At 42.6% G+C, this 24,419-nt stretch overlaps 1 protein-coding gene across 3 annotated transcripts in view; it reads left to right on the top strand.

The window, feature by feature from the left end:
- Positions 1 to 23,060, top strand: part of GMFB (glia maturation factor beta) — a 23,876-nt gene extending 816 nt beyond the window's left edge. Inside the window, exons 2-8 of one of the 3 annotated variants that reach the window (XR_003987657.1) lie at positions 1,918 to 2,014; positions 2,528 to 2,577; positions 3,529 to 3,578; positions 4,534 to 4,616; positions 7,614 to 7,687; positions 22,602 to 22,745; positions 22,959 to 23,060. Coding sequence is in view for 2 of the 3 variants with exons in the window: in XM_030452094.1 (XP_030307954.1) it covers positions 1,918 to 2,014; positions 2,528 to 2,577; positions 3,529 to 3,578; positions 4,534 to 4,616; positions 7,614 to 7,687; positions 10,182 to 10,253 (426 nt within the window). In the remaining variant the exon portion in view is untranslated. Of the gene's footprint in view, positions 1 to 1,917; positions 2,015 to 2,527; positions 2,578 to 3,528; positions 3,579 to 4,533; positions 4,617 to 7,613; positions 7,688 to 8,319; positions 8,598 to 10,181; positions 12,119 to 22,601; positions 22,746 to 22,958 lie in introns of those variants that run through there. The other 2 variants (XM_030452094.1, XM_030452095.1) reach the window with 2 other exon arrangements.
- The last annotated feature ends 1,359 nt before the right edge of the window (positions 23,061 to 24,419 follow it).

A 24,419-nucleotide genomic window follows, 5' to 3' on the forward strand; every position in this document is an offset into this window, starting at 1 on the left:
AACTGCTGACCCCAGAGGACTGGGAGAAATGCTTCCTTCAGAAACCAGGGTCTGATGCAGAATGTAACTTCAGCTTGGAAAGGCAGCCCTGAATTCTGTTGTTTTGAGTTGTTTCTTTTTAAGTAGAGACTTCCTGAAATAATGCGGGAGGGTATTAATAACATTTGTATATCAGAGGGAGCCAAAAATCTTTAAAATTTAGGGGGAACAAGCAAAATAATAAAGGCTGCACATGCAGTGCCTGACCTGTCCTGTGACAGGAGAGCCTGATTTCCTTTCCAGCTGTGAAAAGGAAGCAGAGGCATGAGACTTGTTCCAGCATTTGGTCAAGGTGGAAATCTTTTTAAGAGAAACAGCAAACACGGGATAGTTGCTAGTTGATTTTTGGAAGTGGGGAAGGAAGAACACTGCTCTGCTTTTTGAGGAAAAGCTCCTAAAGAATCCAACATTGAATGTGAGGAGGCAGAACTGGGAGTTTAGATAGTACTGAATTATAGTTCTGAATTATGAGCAGTGATTTAGCTTGGTGAAATAGCTCTCCAGTAGAGCTTGTGATAGGTAATCTTGCAACTATTTGTGCTGTTGGAGCAATTTTGGTAAATAAGTCTTGAGTTACTGTTGTTTCTGCATGAAAGCCTTGATGGTTTAGGAACTCACAAGTGCTGTAGCATGAACAAGATTGAGGAGATAAATAGCAGCTGCCTGGCTTGCATCTTGGCTGTGGCCATAAGAGGTTGTGTGTACAAGATGTTGCTCAGGAAATGGCAGTGGTTGGCTTGGTACAGTTTAAAACTGGGGTGTGTAATGAGAGACAACCTGCAGGGTTGCTTGTGAAATAATGGTTTCCTTCCCCATCTTCAGGGTGATGACTGACGTGTTATCAGTCATCCCCCTGATGTTCGAGCACAGATCCTATGAGGAGAGGCTGAGGGAGCTGGGGGTGTTGAGGCTGGAGAAGAGGAGGCCCAGGGGAGACCTCATCACTCTCTCCAACTCCCTGAAAGGAGGTTGGAGCCAGGGGGGGGGTTGGGCTCTTTTCCCAGGCAACTCTCAGCAAGACAAGAGGGCAGGGTCTCAAGTTGTGCCAGGGGAGGTTTAGGTTGGAGATGAGAAAGAATTTCTTTCTGGAGAGGGTGATCAGACATTGGAATGGGCTGCCCAGGGAAGTAGTGGATTCTCCGTGTCTGGAGATCTTTCCAAAGAGCCTGGATGTGGCACTGAGTGCCATGGGCTGGGAACTGCAGTGGGAGTGGATCAAGGGTTGGACTTGATGATCTCTGAGGTCCCTTCCAACCCAGCCAATTCTGTGATTCTGTGATCTGAACATTGCTTCTGAAAACTTGGAGTTAGTGATGTGGAAGCCCATGTGTGCTTTTTTCTTTAAATATCCTAAATGTTTTCTAGGTGTGTAAATCTTAAAAATTGTTATAAATAAGCAGTGACCTTTGCTTTCTCCCCATAGTGTTTTGGGTTTTTTTTAAATACCTATACTAGCTCCTATTTAAGCTCCAAAAACTTAAATTACTTTAGGCATTTTGCTGCCACTCTGTAGGGCTTCCTTATTTCAGCTCTTATCTGGGCAAATGAACTGTAAAATTTGTTTACTTTGAAGAGCTGTGAGAATAATCCCACTTCAGGAACAGCTAAGAAAATATTTCTAGCTAACCGTGTGACTTTGAGGAGGGATGTTGAAACAGATGAGTGTTCTGGTTTTGTTTTTAAAAGCTGCTTTCAGCAGTGTTGGGGTTTTTTTGGTTGTTGTTTTTTTTATCTTTATGTCCTGAAACTTTGGACAGGCTGCCTGTAGTTCATTTAGTAGAGCTTGCACACACACATGGATAGGACATGGGGATTTTTTGTTGGTTTACTAGAAAGATTTATCCTGTCCCTCCCCCTCTGTCATCTTCCTTTTTGTAGAGTGAATCTCTGGTGGTTTGTGATGTTGCTGAAGACCTGGTGGAGAAACTGAGAAAATTCCGGTTTCGTAAAGAAACCAACAATGCTGCCATTATCAGTAAGTTAAAACCATGGCTGTCAGAAATGGCAGGAAAACTCTGTCTCCTCTTTTCCTTCTCATGTTGCTGCAGAAGGTAAATTTGAGCCAAAGGGCTGTTTCTTGTCTGGACACCACTTCCAATTCTGCCTGTAGTTTTAACAGTAAAGCAACACTGTTCTTGCAGTGCAAGACTTCATCTGCTGTTCATAGAGAATTTACACTTAATTGCAGCTCAATCTACCCCTGTAAAATGATAGTACAACCAAAATGGCACAGTCATGTTGAGCGTTTTGTAGCCTTTAATGGGTGAGTTTGACATTTCTGTCCCTGGCATTTGAGAGGAGTGCATTGCAATGCACAGCACTCAGACTGCACGCTTCTCTGCAGGGATTTTGTGAGGTCATGGGATAGAGTGAAGCAGCAGAATGGATCACAAGGAACATAATTGTGGGGAGATGTTAAAAAGCTTCATGCATATGTTGGATAAATGGCTTGAAAAACCCTTGATCTGTGTTTTGTTTTGATTTATAGTGAAAATCGACAAGGATAAGCAGTTGGTGGTGCTGGATGAGGAGCATGAGGTTTGTTAAATGAATTGTAAATAAGAGTATCTTCAGCCTGCAATGTATTGTTGTCTCTAAGGTACTGCCTTAGTTTCAAACTGTTATCAAACTCTTAATCTAATTTGGGTCATGAGCTTATTTAAATGCATGGTCACTCTGCATGTAAATCACAGCACTATTAATAGTGGAACTGTGCAGAAGCAATTGGGTTGACTAATTAATTGCACAAAAAAAAAAATTGTGTTAAAGCTGTTAGGATCTGACTGTGTGAAAAGCATCTTTGGCACCTGCTGACTTTTTTGAAGAGAACCCTGCTATGTTTCTCTGTAGATCTGCATATTTGACTCTGAGCTGATCCACCATCAATTAGAAGCAAGGATTGTTAATCCTTTGCAGACTCTAAATGTGATAGATGGCATAATAAGGTCAGCCCAGCATGTAGTGTTTCTTAATGGTACACAGGGCAAAATTAAGCCCTTCCCAGAGATTTAAGCATTAACTGTAGCTCTCATTCCCTAGAATGTAGAAGGTAACATTTAAATAGAATGGAGACTTCTTTGCTTGCTCATGGGAAGGAGTAAATTTTTAACAGCACCATTTATGTGGCTGCCTTTAAGAGCTCCTCTGGTGTGTGCTTGCTTACTTCTGCTTAGCACTAGAGTTAGGAAAGCATGGTGGCTGCCAGAGTGTTCAGCTGGAGCCAGAAATGTTTTCTAATCTCATTATGCCTAAAATAGGGATGATTATTCATGCTAACATTAATTCTATGTTTAGTCATAGGAATCTATTAGCACACAGGTTTTTCTAAACAGCTCTGGTGATTTGTGAGAGCTGGTTATTGGTTCAAGGGTAGATGTATTCTCTAACTCACAGCTGTTTCACTGTGCCATTACTGTGCTTTAGCCTTCATAATATACCTTCACGTGCAAGATGATTTGTTCAGATATTGCTTGTGTTTCATGTCACCAGGGCATTTCTCCTGATGAGCTAAAAGATGAGCTGCCTGAGAGACAACCTCGATATCCTTCTTGTGCTGCTGACATTTGGTCTCACTCCTGGAAGCTTTTCAAAATGGGTGAAGTTGGACTTCACATTTTTAGACCAACACTTGCCTGTCGAGTGACTTTACTGACATTTTATTGGTGAGGTAACTCAGGGATCAGCTCTCATGGTGCAACTGAGTAGTTGTCCCCTTTGTTGAAACACTGACTGCCACATTTAAGCCTTTCCTGAGATATTACTTCCCTTGAGACTATATAATGTTGGGGAAAGTAAAGCAAAGCTGTGCTGCTGTTAATGTAAAGGAGTGAAGCTTTTGTGTGTGACCACCTGTACGTATAGAAAAGTGCTGTGTAGCTTAGGATCCATTTTGGGTTTTTCTCAGAATGTGGCCCTTGCTATTTTGCTGCAGTTACTGACTCAGAGTCCCTCAGGTTTATGATAAAAAGAGGGGCAAGTCAATTATTTTCTAACTAGGTGAAAGGAGAGGGTTACTTATAGGTGAAGAAAATACCTGCTTCCATTAGCCTCAAAAGCTACCTGGCACAATTCCACATGCTGTTCTGAGGCTTTGCAGTAGGAGGCTATCAAGTAGGAGTCCTAGCTAAAACTTGAGGTCAAATTCAGTTAAATACCTGAAACAATGAAGTGCTTAGTCTGCAAAAAAAGAATGAATTTGGTTTTCATTAAGGCAGAAACACCGTGTGGGTGTGGGAGGCTTTTTCCAAAGCTGGGAGGTGAATGTTTGATGAAAAGGGTGATTTTTAGCTCTCTGTGAAACAGAGAGAGCCCTGACAGCTGTGGTAGAGGTTGGTGAAGGCAGGAGGGGGGCCAGTCCTGAAAGTCAAATATGGAAGTGAAAACAGAACAGTGAGGCTGCTTATCAAATTTAAAACATCTTCTAAAATACAGCTGACTTGTGCCTCTGATAGCTGATGTTTATATACAATTATTTTCTTTAACCTCAGAAAAAACATTCATTGTGTATAGTTACAAATATCAGCATGATGATGGAAGAGTTTCTTATCCACTGTGCTTTATCTTCTCCAGTCCAGTTGGTAAGTGAACACTTAATGGTTGGTTGCTGCTCTGCTGTAAATATGGGAGTGTTCTTTGCTCTGGAAGATGGAATGAGTGCTCAGTGCTCAAGTCATGGTTCTAGATTTGCTTATGTTACTGCAGGAAGCAAAGTGCTGTAAAGCAGTGGCATTATCCATTATCTGGAGACATTATCTCTTTGGCAGAGAGGAATCTCTGGTGTATTAGCTCACCATCAGTTCTTGACAAGTCTCAACTTTTCCAGCTGCCTTCACCTCCTTAATTGCTCCAGGTTTTTGCTGCCTTTGGGGTTCACTCTCCGGGCACTTGGGATGTATGAGACAAGAGATTCTTTTTTTTTTTTTCTGTTTCTGAAGGCTGACCAGAAGTTTCAGTTTCCTGCATAACTGGCCAAAAGGTGTGTCTGATTAAATGTGTTCTCAGGGATGTGCTCAGCAACACCCTCCTGTGAGGGAAAGGAGCCTGGAGCACTCTGCAGCTAGTCATGCAAGGTTTAATCTTGTGTATCTCTTGTCTCCCTGTCCTCATATATCTTGGGGAATCCTCAAAATATGACCTGATAAGGCTCAGGAGCTTAATGAGGAGAGGACTGGAAGGTAACAACTCTGTTTCTGAGGCTTTCTGTTTACCTCTGTACATCTGGCTATTTGGATGTTAGGGACAGGGTTTCCTTGCATAGGAAACTCTAATTTTAATGAAGTGAAATAGTTTGTGACTTGACTTGGACTTGCAGAGTTGAATTGTTCCTGTAGCTTCCATCTCTGTTTTGTAACAGGACAGGGTGCTGGTTTTACTGAATTATCCTTGTTATATTCTAGGAGATAAAAAATTGCATTGTTTTACCCTTCATTACTCAGAATTAGTAAAAGTTTAGCTACTACTGAGCATACTCTTCTGAAGTTACCCGAACATCTCTGCATGAGTGTTCTGGGTGTTACTTCTCTTTTGAAGGGATGGTAGTTTGTGAGTTACAACAGGAGTAAGAAACTTGCTGAGAGACTCTGAAATAGGAAAGCAGGCAGACTTTTAGTGTTTGGTAGGAGAAAGAGAGCTCAGACCATGTTCTTTTTGAGTGGCAAGGTTTAAAATTACATTCACATCTAGGAACTTCTAAGAAAACTTCTGCAGAAAAGCCTTTTCCTTGAGGTTTTGTGTTTCAAAAAAAAAAATTCTGCAAAGAAGTTAGTGGTTAGTGGAGCCAGAAACAATGAATCAATTAGTTGGGACACTAAATAGCAGTTAACTGAAGTTGTGCTGTGTTTGGGGGTGGGGAGGGGATCACCTTGATCTGCTAATTCAGAATTTAGGGAGGGATTAGGAGAAAAAACAAATTCAAACTGACTTGAATTGTTCTTGGTTTGTCTCCAGCTGAAAGGCATAAGCTATAAAGAGCTGTGTAAGTGTAACTAGCAGAGACATGGAAATCTTCCAGGAATAGCAAGAGGTCAAAAAAATTTGGATGTGTTGTAATGAGCTCCCTGCTGCAGTGGCAGGAGGTGCTGCTCTGTTGGCTGTTGTGACTCGGGTCTGGCTGCTGTTTGATGTTTGCTGTGGGCAGAAACACAGGTGCATGAGGAGACCACTGATTGATTCATTGTTTCTGGCTCCACTATCTCTGTCTTCCCTCTGTCTTCCCTCTGTCTTCCCTCTGTCTTCCCTCTGTCTTCCCTCTGTCTTCCCTCTGTCTTCCCTCTGTCTTCCCTCTGTCTTCCCTCTGTCTTCCCTCTGTCTTCCCTCTGTCTTCCCTCTGTCTTCCCTCTGTCTTCCCTCTGTCTTCCCTCTGTCTTCCCTCTGTCTTCCCTCTGTCTTCCCTCTGTCTTCCCTCTGTCTTCCCTCTGTCTTCCCTCTGTCTTCCCTCTGTCTTCCCTCTGTCTTCCCTCTGTCTTCCCTCTGTCTTCCCTCTGTCTTCCCTCTGTCTTCCCTCTGTCTTCCCTCTGTCTTGCCTCTGTCTTCCCTCTGTCTTCCCTCTGTCTTCCCTCTGTCTTCCCTCTGTCTTCCCTCTGTCTTCCCTCTGTCTTCCCTCTGTCTTCCCTCTGTCTTCCCTCTGTCTTCCCTCTGTCTTCCCTCTGTCTTCCCTCTGTCTTCCCTCTGTCTTCCCTCTGTCTTGCCTCTGTCTTGCCTCTGTCTTGCCTCTGTCTTGCCTCTGTCTTGCCTCTGTCTTGCCTCTGTCTTGCCTCTGTCTTGCCTCTGTCTTGCCTCTGTCTTGCCTCTGTCTTGCCTCTGTCTTGCCTCTGTCTTGCCTCTGTCTTGCCTCTGTCTTGCCTCTGTCTTGCCTCTGTCTTGCCTCTGTCTTGCCTCTGTCTTGCCTCTGTCTTGCCTCTGTCTTGCCTCTGTCTTGCCTCTGTCTTGCCTCTGTCTTGCCTCTGTCTTGCCTCTGTCTTGCCTCTGTCTTGCCTCTGTCTTGCCTCTGTCTTGCCTCTGTCTTGCCTCTGTCTTGCCTCTGTCTTGCCTCTGTCTTGCCTCTGTCTTGCCTCTGTCTTGCCTCTGTCTTGCCTCTGTCTTGCCTCTGTCTTGCCTCTGTCTTGCCTCTGTCTTGCCTCTGTCTTGCCTCTGTCTTGCCTCTGTCTTGCCTCTGTCTTGCCTCTGTCTTGCCTCTGTCTTGCCTCTGTCTTGCCTCTGTCTTGCCTCTGTCTTGCCTCTGTCTTGCCTCTGTCTTGCCTCTGTCTTGCCTCTGTCTTGCCTCTGTCTTGCCTCTGTCTTGCCTCTGTCTTGCCTCTGTCTTGCCTCTGTCTTGCCTCTGTCTTGCCTCTGTCTTGCCTCTGTCTTGCCTCTGTCTTGCCTCTGTCTTGCCTCTGTCTTGCCTCTGTCTTGCCTCTGTCTGTCTTCCACTTTAAAGTATTAGATAGGAAAGTAAGAGCAAGGATGATAATATATAAAAAATAGGTTACTTCTCTGAATGGAGACTTGAGCTTTCAATTGATATTCTTTAAAAAAAAAAAAGCTTTAAGTGTTTCAGTCAAAACAACTAAATTTTTTTTTTTTCCAAACAACTACAGGATGTAAACCTGAACAGCAGATGATGTATGCTGGAAGCAAGAATAAACTTGTACAGACAGCTGAACTCACTAAGGTATAATTGAAAAGTTGAAATAACTGAGTACCTCTTAAATGCAGGCTGCAGAAGTTGTTTTGAGTCTTGCTTGCACTTGTGGCTAGGAGACTTTGTAATTACTGTGAAGAGATTCTGTTTGAGGAAGGCTGAAGAGAGGGATGTTGTGGGAATTTTTGGAGTTTCAGGGTACAGGGAGAGCAGTGTTCTCTAAAACCTGCAGATGGGTGTTCCTGGGGAATTGATTTACTGATGGGAAGAGGAGACTTAGGTCATAGTGTGGTGTAGTTTTGCTGTGCTGCATGGTTGCTGGGGTTGAATGCTTTCAGAACAGAGCCTTCAGAATAACTAAGATGTGCTAAGTGCTGGATAATTCTACATCTTCCATGTCTGCTTCCTGTGGTACTGAGGCCAGAAGAAATCACTGCATTCACTAGGCCTAAGTATGTGTGTGTATACATTAAAAAAAAAAAAGCCACTTAATTGTAATTTTGGAGATCTTTGAAATTTCTGCTTAATTGATTAGAAATTAAAAATTAGAAAAAGAAATTACTAGATTTCTTACAGTTTTCCTTTCAGCCATTAATGCTGAATGAAGTCAGTGGTCACTTCAGGTTTTTCATAGAATGTGAAATGACTTCACTGTTCTCCAGCAGAACCATTGCTTTTGGGCTTCCTTATCCTGACTGAGTCCTTTAACATCCCAGTAAAAATTGGGTCAACAAGGGAGTGGTGAGCTTCTGCTTCTTCAGCTGTCCCTTGTCAGAAAGAACCTCTCTATTTTAATTTAGACACCAAGTTGAGAGGAGTAAGTAGGGAAGCAGAAGATGGTGGAAGCAATTAGCAACAGGTTCAAGAAATCACTTTTCAGGTCTGTTGGGACTGCATTTTAGATGCCTGGGAACTCCAGCAGCTTTGGTAGAAAAGAAAAATTCCTTGAGGAGGAAGGCAGTTTGCAGGGAGTGAGGGAGAACAGTTGATGAGAAGAGGCTGAAAGCCTGGGAACTGTCTCTGTTGGAGTTATTCTCACCTGTCAAGTGGGATAAATTCTGTCTGAAAGGCTTTTGAGTGAAAGCCTAGGAGTGGATAACGAGGTCTGTGATCATTTTCCTTCTGAAGCTGGGGAAGAGAGCCTGTGTCCAGTTTGAGTTGCTTGCTTGCTCTTCAAATGTGCTTCATTCTTGCCACTCACTGAGCCATGTTTCATTTTAGCTCATGCTGTGACTTCCTCCTGGTGTGATTTCAGCATGTGACTCAAGAGTCCTCTTACTTCTTTAGTGACTTGCATATTAGCTTGATTTCTGATAAGCTGATCTGTTCTTCTTACAGAAATCTGGGGTTTCTTCCATCTTAAAAAAAAAAAAATCTATGTTAGTTGATAGTAGGGAATTACTGTCTAAATATGAGAAGCAGTGTCCAGAGCTCTTCTCCAGCAGAGATGAGAAATGAGGAAGAAAAGATACAAAACTTGAATTGTTTCCTGAGGAAGATGAAAATGCTGAAATGGCTGAGGACAGGACTAAATGGGAAGTTCATTCCAAGCAGCAGCTTCACAGAGAAGCTTGTTCTGGGACTCTTGGAAACTCTCATCCATTCTCTTGGCCTGGGTGTACTTTTTGCACCTGCATAACCCAGAACTGATTTAATGCTGACACAGCTTTATGTTCAGTGCTGTCAGGACAGTAACAGCAGTTTCCAGTTAAAATATTTTTCTTTGTGTCATTACCTAGAAGAACCTTTTTGATGTCCTGTGCATTTGTAAGATTCACTTACCTGACTGAGCAGATTTGTGAGCATCTCCAAGGCTTCAGTTAGTTAGCAGTGCAGAATTAATTAGCCTCACTTCAAGGGTATTAAAACCACAGCCAAAGCAGTTACTCCACCATATAGAATGTAAAATGTGTATTGTTTGGTCTTTTCTGCTTCAAGGCTTTGTTAAAAGTTTAAGACTTCCACAAACTTTGGGTCAGTGGTTTTTGGGGTTGTTTATTTTTTGGGGTTTTTTGGCAAGCTTTCTATTCTGAAGTATCCCCAGCTTGTTTCTTACAGGGAAAACAATATGCTGCTGGATACTATGGATTTATTTCAGTTCAGAGAAGGAATAACTATTTTAGGCTGAGCAAAATTCCTGGACTTTGGGCTTAGTTCACCCCAGGAGTTAGATTAATTTGTATTTCTCAAACAGGCAATCTCCTAGCTCAGATACTGCACGTGAGATGGTGCAGAGATGTAGCACATGTCCTGCTCTCACGTTTTTGAAGAAGAATTGAGTGTAGAAACAGAACTGCAGGAATCTTGTTCAAGTTAGTAATATTCCTCACCTCTCAGTCTCCTGTCCACTGATGTTACTTTGGAATAAAAACTTATCCTTTCAAGCAAGCACATGAGAGCTTTAGGTTGGTTACTGGTTTATTACAGAACAAGCAGCTTGTGTGGGAAGATATTGATTGGATTGTGTGCTTATCCCTTTCAAGAACCATCACCTCAGGAATTTACCCAATGCAATTTTGTTTAGGTATTTGAAATAAGAAATACAGAAGACCTAACTGAAGAGTGGCTGCGTGAGAAACTGGGCTTCTTCCATTAAGAAAACTTTTGTCATGAGTATTTATGTACCATCCTGATGATACTGGAACCAGACATGAATACTTACATCTAAAAAATGCACTGTATTTAAACCTGTCTCCTGCAGTATCTCTCTTGTGCAAAGTTTGTGCAAAGAATAGCAGGTCTGTCTCCTCCAAGTAACAAATCTTTGCAGGTGTTTCCTTATTTGTACCTGTTAAAAGGGAATACTCCTCTGCAGGGACTCCTTTTGCACTCTTGTGACTAATATTTCTATAACTAAAATAATTCTGGATTTCTAATTATCTACAAACATAATTTGGAAGCTGAAGCTAACTTTTTCTGAGCTACAAATGCATCCTTATGATACATACTAGCCATTTATATGCAGAAATTGTGTACTTTCTGTCACTTACTGTTCAGATTTTTGACTTCATGTCTTCTCAGTTTTGCAAACTACTCCCTGGAAGCATTTAGTCTTAAAAAGACCAAATCCTTTTACAGCAGATCCATCCCTTTATCTTTCCATCAAGACCATGTGAACTGTTTCATATTCTTGGAGCTAATTGTTGCCATTTCAGTAATTCCTCAGTTGACTGAATCAGTCTTACTAAATTTCAGGGCAAAGCTTTGACTGTCCAGTCCTCATGCTGATGCAGTCTTACAGGAACTAGATGATAACTAAGGGCTGAATTACAACTCTGGTTACTCTCCTACCAGATGTCTGGCATATATAACTTATTACACTGTTCAGAAGTTTACCTCTTTGCTCATTTCCTGTTACATGAACACCTGTTAATACTGTGTGCCTTTAATTTGTTAGCTTTAAAATGACTTGAGAATTTTACACTGCCACTTACTATGAATTTGGTGAAAACTTTCATAAAGGATCCAAGTAACATTTTTTTTCCTAGTGCCTATTGTTGCAGGTGACATCTGTGAAAAAACAAACAAAAAAGCTAACTTTTTTCTTTGAAATTCCAGTCATCTACTCCATTTGTAGGAGTCAGGAGGTTAAAGCTTTTCATGCTAATGAATGATTTATATCTCTTGTTATAAAAGTTGGCCACATGTAGCTTTTGAGTACTTTAATTACAGTCTCTTTCTTATCTCCTTGTTGGTCAGAATTACATTCCAGATAAAGCTTTTGCATAAGTGATAATTTGGGTTTTGTTTCCATACCATTCATCTCTTTGAAACAGCAAATATTCTAATGTGAAAATAGTATTTAACTTTTATAAATGACCAGTCTTTTTACAGGTCTGTTTTATATTGACTAGAGTAGTTGTCTGATATGGGACATGTCCATGCAGTGGCAAAAGGAGCACTTGTGACAGTATTTCACTATCTTGCTCACGAGTGTTTGTTGTGCTACTGAAGAAGTATCAGTGTAAGAGCATCTTCCTGTTGATAACAACCTCAAAATACAGCTGCCCTGACAAACCTGTTGGGTGGGAAGGAATGCAGTGTTCAATTTGGAGGCCAGTATTTCATGCTGTGAAACCTTTGCTGAAAGGTTTATTTTTTCCTTTGTAAAGATAGGTGTTAGTGTTAAAACACTAATTCTTCCAAGATCACAAGGAATTCATTTGCAAAAGTCCTCAGTGTTGGTAAATGTCTTCTCAGTTTGATGTTACTGCTCATTTATTTGCACACAGATCTGACTCGAGAGGAGCTTTTCAAAATACATGTTAGAATCATCCAATTAAATTGATCTTTCAGTGTGGGGAAGAAATGCTTGTAATTACAATTACATTTTTGTGTTAAGGTGGTGAACTGGAAAACCAATTTCATTTCCCTGGACAAAAAAAAAAAAAAGAGTTGTGAAACTGTTGCTTATGATCATGCTGTACTGCAAATCAATAAAACAATGTCTTTTGTGACAAACATTGTACAAATAAGACTGTGAAAGGATAGTGTCATTCTAAGCATCAGCCTTGAAACAGCAAGGAGCTTGTTTTGTTGTGCTGAAGGTAAGGACAGCCTGGGGGAGAGGGAGGCTGCTGCTTCTTGCAACACTCAGCTTGATTTGCAGTGGGGAAAACTGGATTAATCATTGGCATTGTACTTTGTACACTGGTGGGCTGCCAGCATCCAACTGCTGCTTGCACAGGTCTTGTCAAAACAACAGTGAAAAGGTGCCTGTCTCTCTTGGGAGGAGAAGGGAAGAGCTGCTGCAGTCAAATGGTTTAATTTTGATTCTTCATCTCTGGACCACTCCACCTTCTGCCAAGAAAATGTTGCTGCTTTTGTTAAATCTTCAGTCTCAGTTCTTTTTCACTTGTTCTTGCTGCCTCGGGTGCTGCACTCAGAGCCTTGCAGGAAGCAGACAAATCCTGATGCCAGTGTTGAAGCTCACTTTATTTTGGTGAAGCTCACTTTATTTTGGTGAAGCTCACTTTATTTTGGTGAAGCTCACTTTATTTTGGTGAAGCTCACTTTATTTTGGTGAAGCTCACTTCATTTTGGTGAAGCTCACTTCATTTTGGTGAAGCTCACTTCATTTTGGTGAAGCTCACTTCATTTTGGTGAAGCTCACTTCATTTTGGTGAAGCTCACTTTATTCTGGTGAAGCTCACTTCATTTTGGTGAAGCTCACTTCATTTTGGTGAAGCTCACTTCATTTTGGTGAAGCTCACTTCATTTTGGTGAAGCTCACTTCATTTTGGTGAAGCTCACTTCATTTTGGTGAAGCTCACTTCATTTTGGTGAAGCTCACTTTTTTGTGAAAGATGCTGCTGCTGCTCAGCCCACTGGTGTTATTCTTCAAACAGCTTTGTCTGGTAGCTCTGCCTCCTCCTGCTCAGAGCTGTGGAAGTGAGGAAGCAGCTGGGAGAGCTTGGAGAAGGAGCACACAGAAGATGTTTGCTGTTCTGGGCTTGTTTATGGTTTCCTTGTTTCTCCTGCAGTGTTTTGACACAACTGCCTGCTGCTTACTGCTCTAGGCTCTTGAGATACTGTTAGTGCTACTACTTGATTAAACCAAGACATTAATTATGTCAAAATCTTTCCTGCACAAATAATAATGGTTTTCATACTGACCTTTTCTCACCTTATCATTAGAACTGTATTTTCCCTGCTGCTTCCCATTTAAGATCAGTGGGAAGCAGATGTGTCTGTGTTCAGGAGGCCAGGATGTTCTGTGCTTTACTAGTGAGGTTCCCATCTGCAACCATCCATTTGTTTTGCATTTTCAGATCTAAAGAAGGTTCAAGCTAAAGGGCAACATCAATTAATTAATAAATGCCACCTATGGGAGCCTTTGTAGCTAAAGGTCTGAGCATTTTCCTTTAGGAGCTCCTATTTTTCAGGAGTTAGTAGGTTGGCCATAAAATTTTTGGCCTAGAGTTAAAGGTCTCTCATAAAGGGAGACTTCTACCACAATTAATCTGGTTTGCTTTAAATATTAACTAGATGGCTGGGATACAGCTCTTGTAATCCTGCTAATTGATGGTAAGATGAGTTAAAGCATGAGTTTGCATGTCAGCCCATAAATTACTTGTATTGTTTGAATATTTTTAACAACAACAACAAAAAGTAAATGGTGGTATTTGATGGTTTAATTGTGTTTCTAGTCTCATGAAAGCTGTGTGTATCTGTCAAAGAGGCAATAATGTGGGTCTTGACACCTTTTCACTTCTCCAAAGGAACATCTTAGGCATTTGTACCAGGATTCCATTTTTGTGTTTTTACCTGTAAACTAGCTAGTCCAGAAACAACCCTAAACTGGTAACAGGGTCTGAATCAAACACCCAAAAGCAGGGAAGTTCAGTTACTCCCTTCAGCACTCTCAAAACAGAAATGTGCAAGGTATTTTTCCTTCCTTAGGTACATCTAGCAACTGGGGAAATGGAGGTGTGCTGGGACATGAGAAGGGGGGAGAGGAACTCTTGCTTTTGTTACATGATTCAGACTTGGTGTGACTTGTGTACATGTCAGGGTTGGCACCAGTGCTGCAGGTGTTCACAGCCAGTTCTGAGAATCTGGCAATTCCATGAAAAATCTCAGTAACCAGTACAACTTCCATGTGCTGTTTAGTCTCTGCTAGTTCACATTGCATGTTTACTTTAAACCAAATTTTGTTGTTTTTTTTTTTTTTTGCTAAGCATGGTGCTTGTATTGGTTTAAATAAAACGTTTAATTAAGAGGTTCTGGTGCTGTGTTTTAATTGCAGTTGTACATCTAACATGGGTGACAGGGAAAAGCTATTAAAATGGGGTATGACATTCCTCCTTTTCTCAGCTTCCTGGAGTTTGCTTTGGACTTGTAGCCTGGTCTTCAGGCTTGAATGTGCTCCCTCTACCTAAAATAATTCCTCTTTCCATCTGCTGTCAAGGTTGGCAGCAAGGAGAGGAGAGCACTGCAGGTGATGGAGCAGGGGGGGATAACTTCAGTCCTCCTGCTTTGCACCTTTGTGTCACAAAATGCAAACACTTGTGAGTCCCCGTGGACTTCCACAGTACAGCTCTCCCACAGGATCACATAACCTGGAGCTGTGGGTCACAATAATATAGAGTGCAGGTGCTAACTGAGCAATTAAGTGATTGAGACCTTAGAGACTGAAGGGATCAAAGGATCTTAGTTGTATCATAGATTAGAATGGAATAATTTGGGTTGGAAGGGACCTTTAAAGGTCATCTAGTCCAAATTTCTATCTAGCACCTTTTCCTTCTCACACTTGTTGGCTCATCTCTTCTACTGCCCAGGGGACCACCAAGCTTAGCTGATCAAAGCACTCCCTTTCCTCCTTCTTGATGACTTTCTTACTTTCCTGGAGATTTCTTTTTTGCTGTATTTTTGGAAAAGCTGCTGAAGATAATCCAAGGAATTCAGCTGTGGTAGCTGACCCAGATTGTTTCTACCAATGCTGAAAAGCAGGATGAATGGGCTGCTGGTGAAAGAATGGAAGTAAATCCTTTTTCTCTCAGGTGAGAGCTCTGTGAAGGAGAAAATACCTCACAGCTTCAGCACATCTGGCTCTTGGATGACATCTTGGTCACTGAGGTGACCCAGTGACAAAATCTGCTGCCAAAAAGCTCTGAAATAAAACAGCTGAGAGAGGTAGTGGGTGAAGAGTGGTTCTCAGGAACAGCTGATGAGAGGGCAGGAGGGGGAAAAAGGAAATAAACAGCTCTCACAGGAGAGGGAGGTCACCTGTGGAGCCCCCTGGCACCCCTGGTGTTCATGCAGTGTGTCTAATGAGCAATAGGAGGTGATAGCTTACTGATAGATGTGGTGGTGCTACATCACTGAGATGGTAAAAACAAAAGCTGACTAAAAAGTGCAAGGAGTTCTAAAGAAACCAAGTGGAAAGCAGCTGCTTTCATTCAGGAAAGGTCATTGACTTGTAATCTATGGAAAGGGCATGAAAGTCAAAGCTAGAGAAGGGAATAAGATGGAAAATGGAAAACCTCTGGTGCACTGTAAATCTTGATGTACGCCACAGCTGCTGCTTTTCCTTCTGGGGATGTGAATAGAGGGCTCAGACAGGGCTAGGAAGAGTTTGCTGAGATCTCTTGACTTGGCAGGGTCTTTGGGGATGGTGCAGAGAAAAAGAGAAATGTAGTTGTTTCTAGAGGAGCTGGAACTGCCCAGCTGTCAGCATCTCCTGGTGGTGAGAGGGACAGCAAGTGAACAGGAACAGCATGGCCAGCAGGTCCAGGGAAGGGATTCTGCCCCTGTGCTCAGCCCTGGGGAGGCCACAGCTTGAGTCCTGTGTCCAGTTCTGGGCCCCTCAGCTCAGGAAGGAGATTGAGGTGCTGGAGCAGGTCCAGAGAAGAGCAAGGAGGCTGTGAAGGGATCCAGCAGAATTCCTGTGAGGAAGGGCTGAGGGAGCTGGGGGTGTTGAGGCTGGAGAAGAGGAGGCTCAGGGGAGACCTCATCACTCTCTCCAACTCCCTGAAAGGAGGTTGGGGCCGGGGGGGGGGGGTTGGGCTCTTTTCCCAGGCAACTCTCAGCAAGACAAGAGGGCAGGGTCTCAAGTTGTGCCAGGGGAGGTTTAGGTTGGAGATGAGAAAGAATTTCTTTCTGGAGAGGGTGCTCAGGCATTGGAATGGGCTGCCCAGGGAAGTAGTGGATTCTCCATGTCTGGAGATATTTCCAAAGAGCCTGGATGTGGCACTGAGTGCCATGGGCTGGGAACTGCAGTGGGAGTGGATCAAGGGTTGGACTTGATGATCTCTGAGGTCCCTTCCAACCCAGCCAATTCTGTGATTCTATAAAGGGTCTGGTGATAATGGGCTCCCCCAAGCCCCTTACCTGCTCCTTGCAGGCAAAGCTCTTGAATTGTCTCCCAGTTGTGGTTAGAACACTGCTGGCATGGGAAGTTGTTGTATTCCTGTCAATGTAAACTCAACCACCAGTTCCCTCTGAGTTCCCACGGGCTTTCTACCTTATCTGCTTTTCCTTTTGGTGACAGTAGGATTGTGTGCTTTGTGGAGATAACAGGCAGTCCCCAAACCCAGTGCCTTGTACAGCCTCACCTTGGTTTGATGAGGCTTTGTGTCTTCTCTGTACTGCACCTATAAAGTGAAGCAGATGATTTTAATCCCTTTGCATAGATGTAGTTCATCAGCACGGTCCATTTTGTCAAACCACAGGGGGATTGTCTCCTCTGGGCTCTTTTGTCATGTTTCATTCTTTCAGGGCCTGCAAACACACTCTTGGTTAACCTCCTTCACCTTTGCTGCTAAGTGAGACATCTCAGACAGATTGAGCTCAGCTGAAACTCCCCTGACAGCTCCAGCAGTTCCTCAGCAGGAGACAAAGAGGGGAGAAGAGAGCAATTACCAGGCAGAAAGACTCTGAATGCAGAACAGATGTGAACACAGGGAAAACAGCAGGACTGTCTTGCACAGCAAATTTACTACTGCAGTGGGGAAGCCCCATCAAGGCTTTTTGAAAGGTGCTCTGTTAACCATTCCTTCTGCTACGTGCCATGGCAGGCAGCTTGGAGCATGAAGCTTCTCTTCCCCTTTCTGCAGTGCTCAGCTCTACAAGTAACACAAAGCACCAGAGAAATCCCTGCTCCACCAGCAGCTGCTGTTGTCACCTCTTCTCTGCAGGAAATGAGAAGACAGCTGAAGAAAATAGGGCAGAAAATAGGCAGTTGAAAAGGGAAGGGGCACCAACCATCCTGCACTGGCCTTGGAGGACAGAATTAGAGCAGAAAGTTTGGGGTCAGTGCCCTTATTGAGGTGAATGAGGGGGATTTAGCTTTTCTTCAAAATGATGTCTAATTTTAAATAACCGCCACTGGAAAATTCTGCTGGATAATTGGAAGGAGGATGTGCCTTGCTCACATCCAGTGCAGTCTGCCTGGCCATCTGCTCTGCCAGCAACAAATCCTGGATTGACTTGTGAGTGTGATTAATTCAGCTAGGACAACTGGATCAAGGGATCAGCTACAGACAATACTTATACCCTACCTCCAACTGTGAATGTGCAATTGTTTGGTTCACAAGTACAAAACCTTGTGTAGCTGTATTAATGGGAGAATAGAAAAATAGATGCATCCACTCAACATCACTTTTTCTCTTGGATGGCCTCATTCCAAGGTCTGGAAGTTCAGTCTGATATAAGCCTCCTTTCCCTGTTTCTGGAGAAGAGCTGTACTCATTTTACAGAGAACTTTTGTATCTTTACTCTGTACACTGCTGCTCTTGACTCTCCTTGCTGCAGTTTAGTCTCAAGATCTTGGAGCTGTTGGCTCTGTGACCAGCAGGGATCAGATAGAGACAATATTTATACCCTACCTCCAGCTGTGAATGTGCAATTGTTTGGTTCACAAGTACAAAACCTTGTGTAGCTGTATTAATGGGAGAATAGAAAAATAGATGCATCCACTCAACATCACTTTTTTTCTTGGATGGCCTCATTCCAAGGTCTGGAAGTTCAGTCTGATATAAGCCTCCTTTCCCTGTTTCTGGAGAAGAGCTGTACTCATTTTACAGAGAACTTTTGTATCTTTATTCTGTACACTGCTGGTCTTGACTCTCCTTGCTGCAGTTTAGTCTCAAGATCTTGGAGCTGTTGGCTCTGTGACCAACAGGGATCAGCTACAGACAATACTTATACCCTACCTCCAACTGTGAATGTGCAATTGTTTGGTTCAGAAGTACAAAACCTTGTATAGCTGTATTAATGGGAGAATAGATAAATAGATGCATCCACTCAAAGCCTTTTTTTTTTGTTTTTTTTTTCTTGGATGGCCTCATTCCAAGGTCTGGAAGTACAGTCTGATACTGCTTTCCCTGTCTCTGCCCTGAAGCAGACCTGTACTCAGAGAACTTTTGTATCTTTATTCTGTACACTGCTGCTCTTGACTCTCCTTGCTGCAGTTTAATCTCAGGATCTTGGAGCTGTTGGCTCTGTGACCAACAGGGATCAGCTAGGGACAATATTTATACCCTACCTCCAGCTGTGAATGTGCAATTGTTTGGTTCACAAGTACAAAACCTTGTGTAGCTGTATTAATGGGAGAACAGAAAAATAGATGCATCCACTCAACATCACTTTTTTTCTTGGATGGCCTCATTCCAAGGTCTGGAAGTTCAGTCTGATATAAGCCTCCTTTCCCTGTCTCTGGAGCAGACCTGTATTCATTTTTACAGAGAACTTTTGTATCTTTATTCTGTACACTGCTGCTCTTGACTCTCCTTGCTGCAGTTTAGTCTCAAGATCTTGGAGCTGTTGGCTCTGTGACCAGCAGGGATCAGATAGAGACAATATTCATACCCTACCTCCAGCTGTGAATGTGCAATTGTTTGGTTCACAAGTACAAAACCTTGTGTAGCTGTATTAATGGGAGAATAGAAAAATAGATGCATCCACTCAACATCACTTTTTTTCTTGGATGGCCTCATTCCAAGGTCTGGAAGTTCAGTCTGATATAAGCCTCCTTTCCCTGTCTCTGGAGCAGACCTGTATTCATTTTTACAGAGAACTTTTGTATCTTTATTCTGTACACTGCTGCTCTTGACTCTCCTTGCTGCAGTTTAATCTCAGGATCTTGGAGCTGTTGGCTCTGTGACCCTGTCCCCACAGCCTGGGAAGGCAGATGTGGAGTGTGACACAGCCACCCCCACCCTCATCTCTGGGCCTGAGGTTCCTGATGGGGAACTGGTACTGACCCAGAGGCAGCATGGGACAGGACTTGATTTAAGAACAACCAAGAAGGGGTGGATTTCTAGCACTGGAAGAGCCTTGAGCTGATTTAATAGCCTGGATATGGCTGGAGAAATCAAAAGCAAGATTTGTAAAGGAATTTAGATGTAGATGAAGGCTTTTGAAGTTTTATTTAGTGTGATTCAAGTCTGTAAATACACACTGGGCCTGAAGGTGCCATACTTGAGGCACCATGGGACAGACCAAAGTCTACCATGTCCCATCCTTCTCTGGTTTTTCTCCCAAATTTTCAAGCATGCTGCTGATCTGCAGGGGACTGCAAGAGCTGCTCAAGGTTGTGATAAGCAGGCTTGGTGTCTCCTGGGTGTTAACAAGACACTGAGTGCTTATCAGCTTTTGGTTTTGATACCAAGCAGAAGTTACAGGTATCTTCCCTAGTTTAGGGCAGAAATAATAATGATAAAACAGCTGGTGGAAGAGTGAATTCCTCATTTGCCTCAAGGAGTAGCTGCTCTGACTCCATCTTGATGACATCTTCCCACCATATCCAGTGGTGATGGTGTTTCTGCTAAAATGATTAGCAGTGAAATAATTAACAAGGGAACCTTCATTAGGTGCTGCCATTCAGTACCAGGAGTGATGCCATCCTCAAATGCTACTACCATGGTTTGAGCATCAGTTTATTTAGTTTATTTATTTACTTACTTAATGAATATTTAATATTTAATATTTAATTATATTATATTCTTATATTTATGTATTATATATAATCAATATAATTCTATAATATAATATTTAATACATTAATACAATAACAGTCTATAATGATAAATATAATAAATTTAATAATATACATTTAATAAATTACATTAATATAGTTATATAATATAATAATCAACCTATATCATTATATTATATTTTATATTTAATTTATTCAGTTTATTATTAGTTTATTTATATTGTGGCACTGGTTTATGTTTGATCAGCATTTGATGTTACTCTTTGAAGAGCTAAGGACTAAGGATGACATTTTCAGAGTCATCACTGCTGCAGTGAGGCTAATGGATGATGTTTTGGAAAATCCCTAATCTGTTAGGTTGTCAATGAGCAGATGAATCCTGAAACATGATATAAATGAGTTTCTTGAAAAAAATTATTGGCCCCTTTGCCTCATCACATGCTGGAATTAAGGTATAGGGTCAGGATTGTACAGATAGCCACGAACAGGAGCACAGCAAGAGAAAAACAAACCCTGTTATTAAAAGGACAGTTAATTATTCAGTATTTAGCCTATTAAATCAAAACTGTTGCCATCTGACAGTAAATGTTGGAGGGATTGAGGCCATGAGTGGATTCTGTACTGAGATGTGGTGAGATGACTGACAGTGCCTGAGTTTTGAAATGGGTTTTTAAACAAGATTCTTGTTTCCCTTCAGCTTTTTTTTTCTCCCTTCCCATGTACAAAGGAATTTATAACCTTAATTTGTATCTGTGCTTACAAACCTAATGGTAGAGGCTAAACAGGGGTTCTAAAGATGAGTTTATCAGCAGGACAGGAAAGAGTATTTGTTGCTTTGGAGGGGAAGTTGGTGCACTGACAAGTCCAAGGATCTTTTCATCCTGTTGATCAAAGATTGAGCAGTGTAACAACATCCTCCATCCTGATGTCTGTTAGCATGTAAGTGAGGTAAGTGCATGCAGAGATGTTGTGCTTTTGCTTCTTCTGACAGGTATTTAAAAGCTGTGCAGGAAGGTGACCTCTGCTAAGCTACATTAAAGCTACTTGGAAATATTCATTTTCCTCTCCTGAAAACCCAGTAAGTGAAGTTTTTATTGAAGTCACCAGGACTTCTATTACTGAGTGCAATAGGAAGAAATTCTTCCCTGAAATCCATAACTGAAATGACTGTGTTTTTTTTTTTTCCAGGGATATTATTTGTAATGTTGAAGATTTACATTAGCCCATGATAATTCAGAGAAATTGCTCTGTAATCTTCCCTCCCAGCTCTCTGCCAAAGCACTGGTGTAATGACCTGCCAGAGACATCTTTCTTCAGCTAAATCTTCCTTATGAACAGCCTGTAACTCTCTGAATTATGACTGATTATATGACTGCTTTCTGATAAGGACAAATACTTGAGAGGGATTTAAGATGAACTGAACAGACATTTTCCCTTGGGATTCCAATCAGGATTAAGCTCAGTGAGTCCAGGCTCAAAGGAAAGTGTATTAAAAGCTGCAGGCCATCTCCAGATCTCTACTGTGTCCTTCTTACATTGTTTACAAAATTTAATTGGAGAAAATTCTAAGAAGATATTCAGTAGTTGTTTGATTTGAGATCCCAAATACCTTAATGGAATGAGACTTGATTAGACCCTTCTCTGCAGAATTTGCTTTTCATTTCCTTTTGTGTTATCTTAAAAAGACAATCTGTAATACAAGAAATCCTGCAATGAACAAATCTTTGTTGCACAAGATTACAGCTGCCTTCCACTTTTCCTGACAAGATAATTGCACCTCAGTGGCATGGAAGCATCAGAGGAAATAAAACATTGCATCCCTCGAAGCAGGACCAGTATTAATTGCAAATGCAAGGACATGGCTGACACACCTTTTGATTTCTGGCACCACACCTCCCTGTTGCACAGCATTCTGGTGTACAAGAACACAGAATATAATCAGCAGCATAGCAACACCACTGATTATTTGGGTGCAGAACAGATCATTTGTTTTTCTTGTCTTTCCCTGTGTTTCAGCCACCACAGATGATGCATCTCAGTCCAAACCCATCAGCATCTGTTCCAGCTCTGAAGGAAATCTCACCACTTCAATATCTCAGGTATTCAAGCAGCTGTGATGTTGCTGACAGCATTGTGGTGGCCAGCCCAGGCACACAGGAACAGTTGCTTAGACCTTAGTGCTTATTTATGTCTTGAAGCACCTGTGTAATGGGTCTTCCTGTGTAATGGGTGAGCCTCCTGCAGGGAGCCAGAGAGCTTCTTCATGAACAATGTTAACAGACTTAGTGCCAAGGCTTCTGTGATTCTGCAGGGTTTTGTCTCAAGGCTGTAAGCACAGAGTTAAAGCAGGGATGCTCCACTATCTCTGGCTGCCTTTTAGAGCTCATATCTACCTCAAAGGGATCAAACTGCTCTTTTCCATGTTGCTGTCAAGAACCAGCATTCCCCAGTCCCAAGGTTTTAACAGCATCTCTCACACATCCTCTGTTTCTGTACCTCCCACAGGTTTTTTAAGGCAAGTAACCTTTCTAGATGGCTTTGGAAAAACATGAAACAGGGACCTGGAACCCTGAGCAGCAGCTCACCCAGCAAAGTCCAGTCAAATGGCCTTGGGAAAAAGTGCCTCTGTATGGCTTGAGGATGCTCAGGGTAAGAAATTAACAGCATGCTAATAATTAAAGCCTAATGAAGCATGAAACAAGTCCTGTGTAGACAAGTAACTTGCAGTTGTTTCTAACACCTCAGGGGTGAGGGATGAGGTGGTCAGATGGCCACAGCTCAAGAGTTTCAGCTTTGGCACAACTGAACCCTCTGTTTCTGGAGGGCTGCCCCTCACTGTACACATTGCCTTCCACACAACAGGAACATTGGATGACCTCTTCCTGATCCATCCTGTATCCCAAGGTGGAAGGAAACAACAGGCTCAGCTCTTACTGGTGTTCTTATTGCCCAGTGGGCATCTTGGAAAGGGATGGGAGAATTTCTGGGGCAGTGCTTGCCGTACACTCACCCTTTCTTTTGTTTTCTTACCTTTGAATTAATGTTCACTAAGGTTAATTTTTCAATCTGGGTTCTAAGTTTCTCACTGAAGTTTCATTCTTCATGACACTGCAGTGGTTTTATGGGAGTACTTCGTGGATGAGTGATTTTATAACAAAAGCTCAACTTGATGTTTGCAAAAACTGATTTCCAAAGGGCAGCTCATTTGCTAAAGTTTGCCCTCTTGTTTTGGGGAAGGAGAGAAAATTTCTGCTCATCTCTCATTGTAACACTCAGCTCTGTGTAAAGCTTTCTGGCAGATATCATTGGAAAATATTATTTATGATTTGGCAACTGTTAGTTTGATGGAAGTCATAACTTATGCTGTGTGTCTGGAGGAAATGCTTGCAGAAATACCACCCAGACTTCATTTAAAGGTATCATTGCTTAAAACTGAAATGACTTTTATATGAACTTGTGAAAGGAAAATATGTGATGCTCTCCTCCAATTCTCCAAGTATTTGTTTTCTTACTGGGGGTTTTATTTATTTATTTGTTTGTTTTTTTTATCAATTTGGGGTGATGTAAACTTGTTACCCCCTTCCCTAGGGCACACCCAGCACACCCTTCTGTGCTATTTCTTCCTAAGAGAAATTTGCCATCTCCCTTTTCTCCAGCCATTCTCATTCTCACCGGCCAATCCCTCCCAAAACAACACTGCCCTGGGGGGTTGGTTGGTGAGAAGCTCAGTGTGAGCTGGTGCTGTGTGCTGGGAAACCTGAAAGGCAAACTGGGTCAGCTGCAGGGCCAGGGAGGGGATTCTGTTCAGACCCCCCCTGCATGCTGGGTCCAGTTCTGGGGTCCCCAAGCCCAGAAGGAGATGGAGGTGTTGGAGTGAGTCCAGAGGAGGCCCTGGAGCTGCTGGGAGGGCTGGAGCAGCTCTGCTCTGGAGCCAGGCTGAGAGAGTTGGGGGTGTTGAGGCTGGAGAAGAGAAGGCTGCAATGGGGAGACCTTAGAGCACCTTCCAGTGCCTGAAGGGGCTCCAGGAAAGCTGGGGAGGGACTTGGGACAAGGACAGGGAGGGATGGGATGAGGGGGAAGAGTTTCCAGATGGAAGAGAGATGAGATGTGAGGAAGGAATAGTTTGTTGTGAGGGTGCTGAGCCCCTGTGCCAGGTTTCCCAGAGAAGCTGTGGCTGCCCCATCCCTGGCAGTGTCTCAGCCCAGGTTGGATGGGGCTTGGAGCAACCTGGGCTGGTGGGAAGTGTCCCTAACCATGGCAGGGGTGGGAACTGGATAATTTTTAAGGTCCCTTGAACGATTTACTATGATTGCGCGCCTGCCT

This window comes from Calypte anna, chromosome 5A, assembly GCF_003957555.1.
Source record: "Calypte anna isolate BGI_N300 chromosome 5A, bCalAnn1_v1.p, whole genome shotgun sequence".
NCBI classification, from domain to species: domain Eukaryota; kingdom Metazoa; phylum Chordata; class Aves; order Apodiformes; family Trochilidae; genus Calypte; species Calypte anna.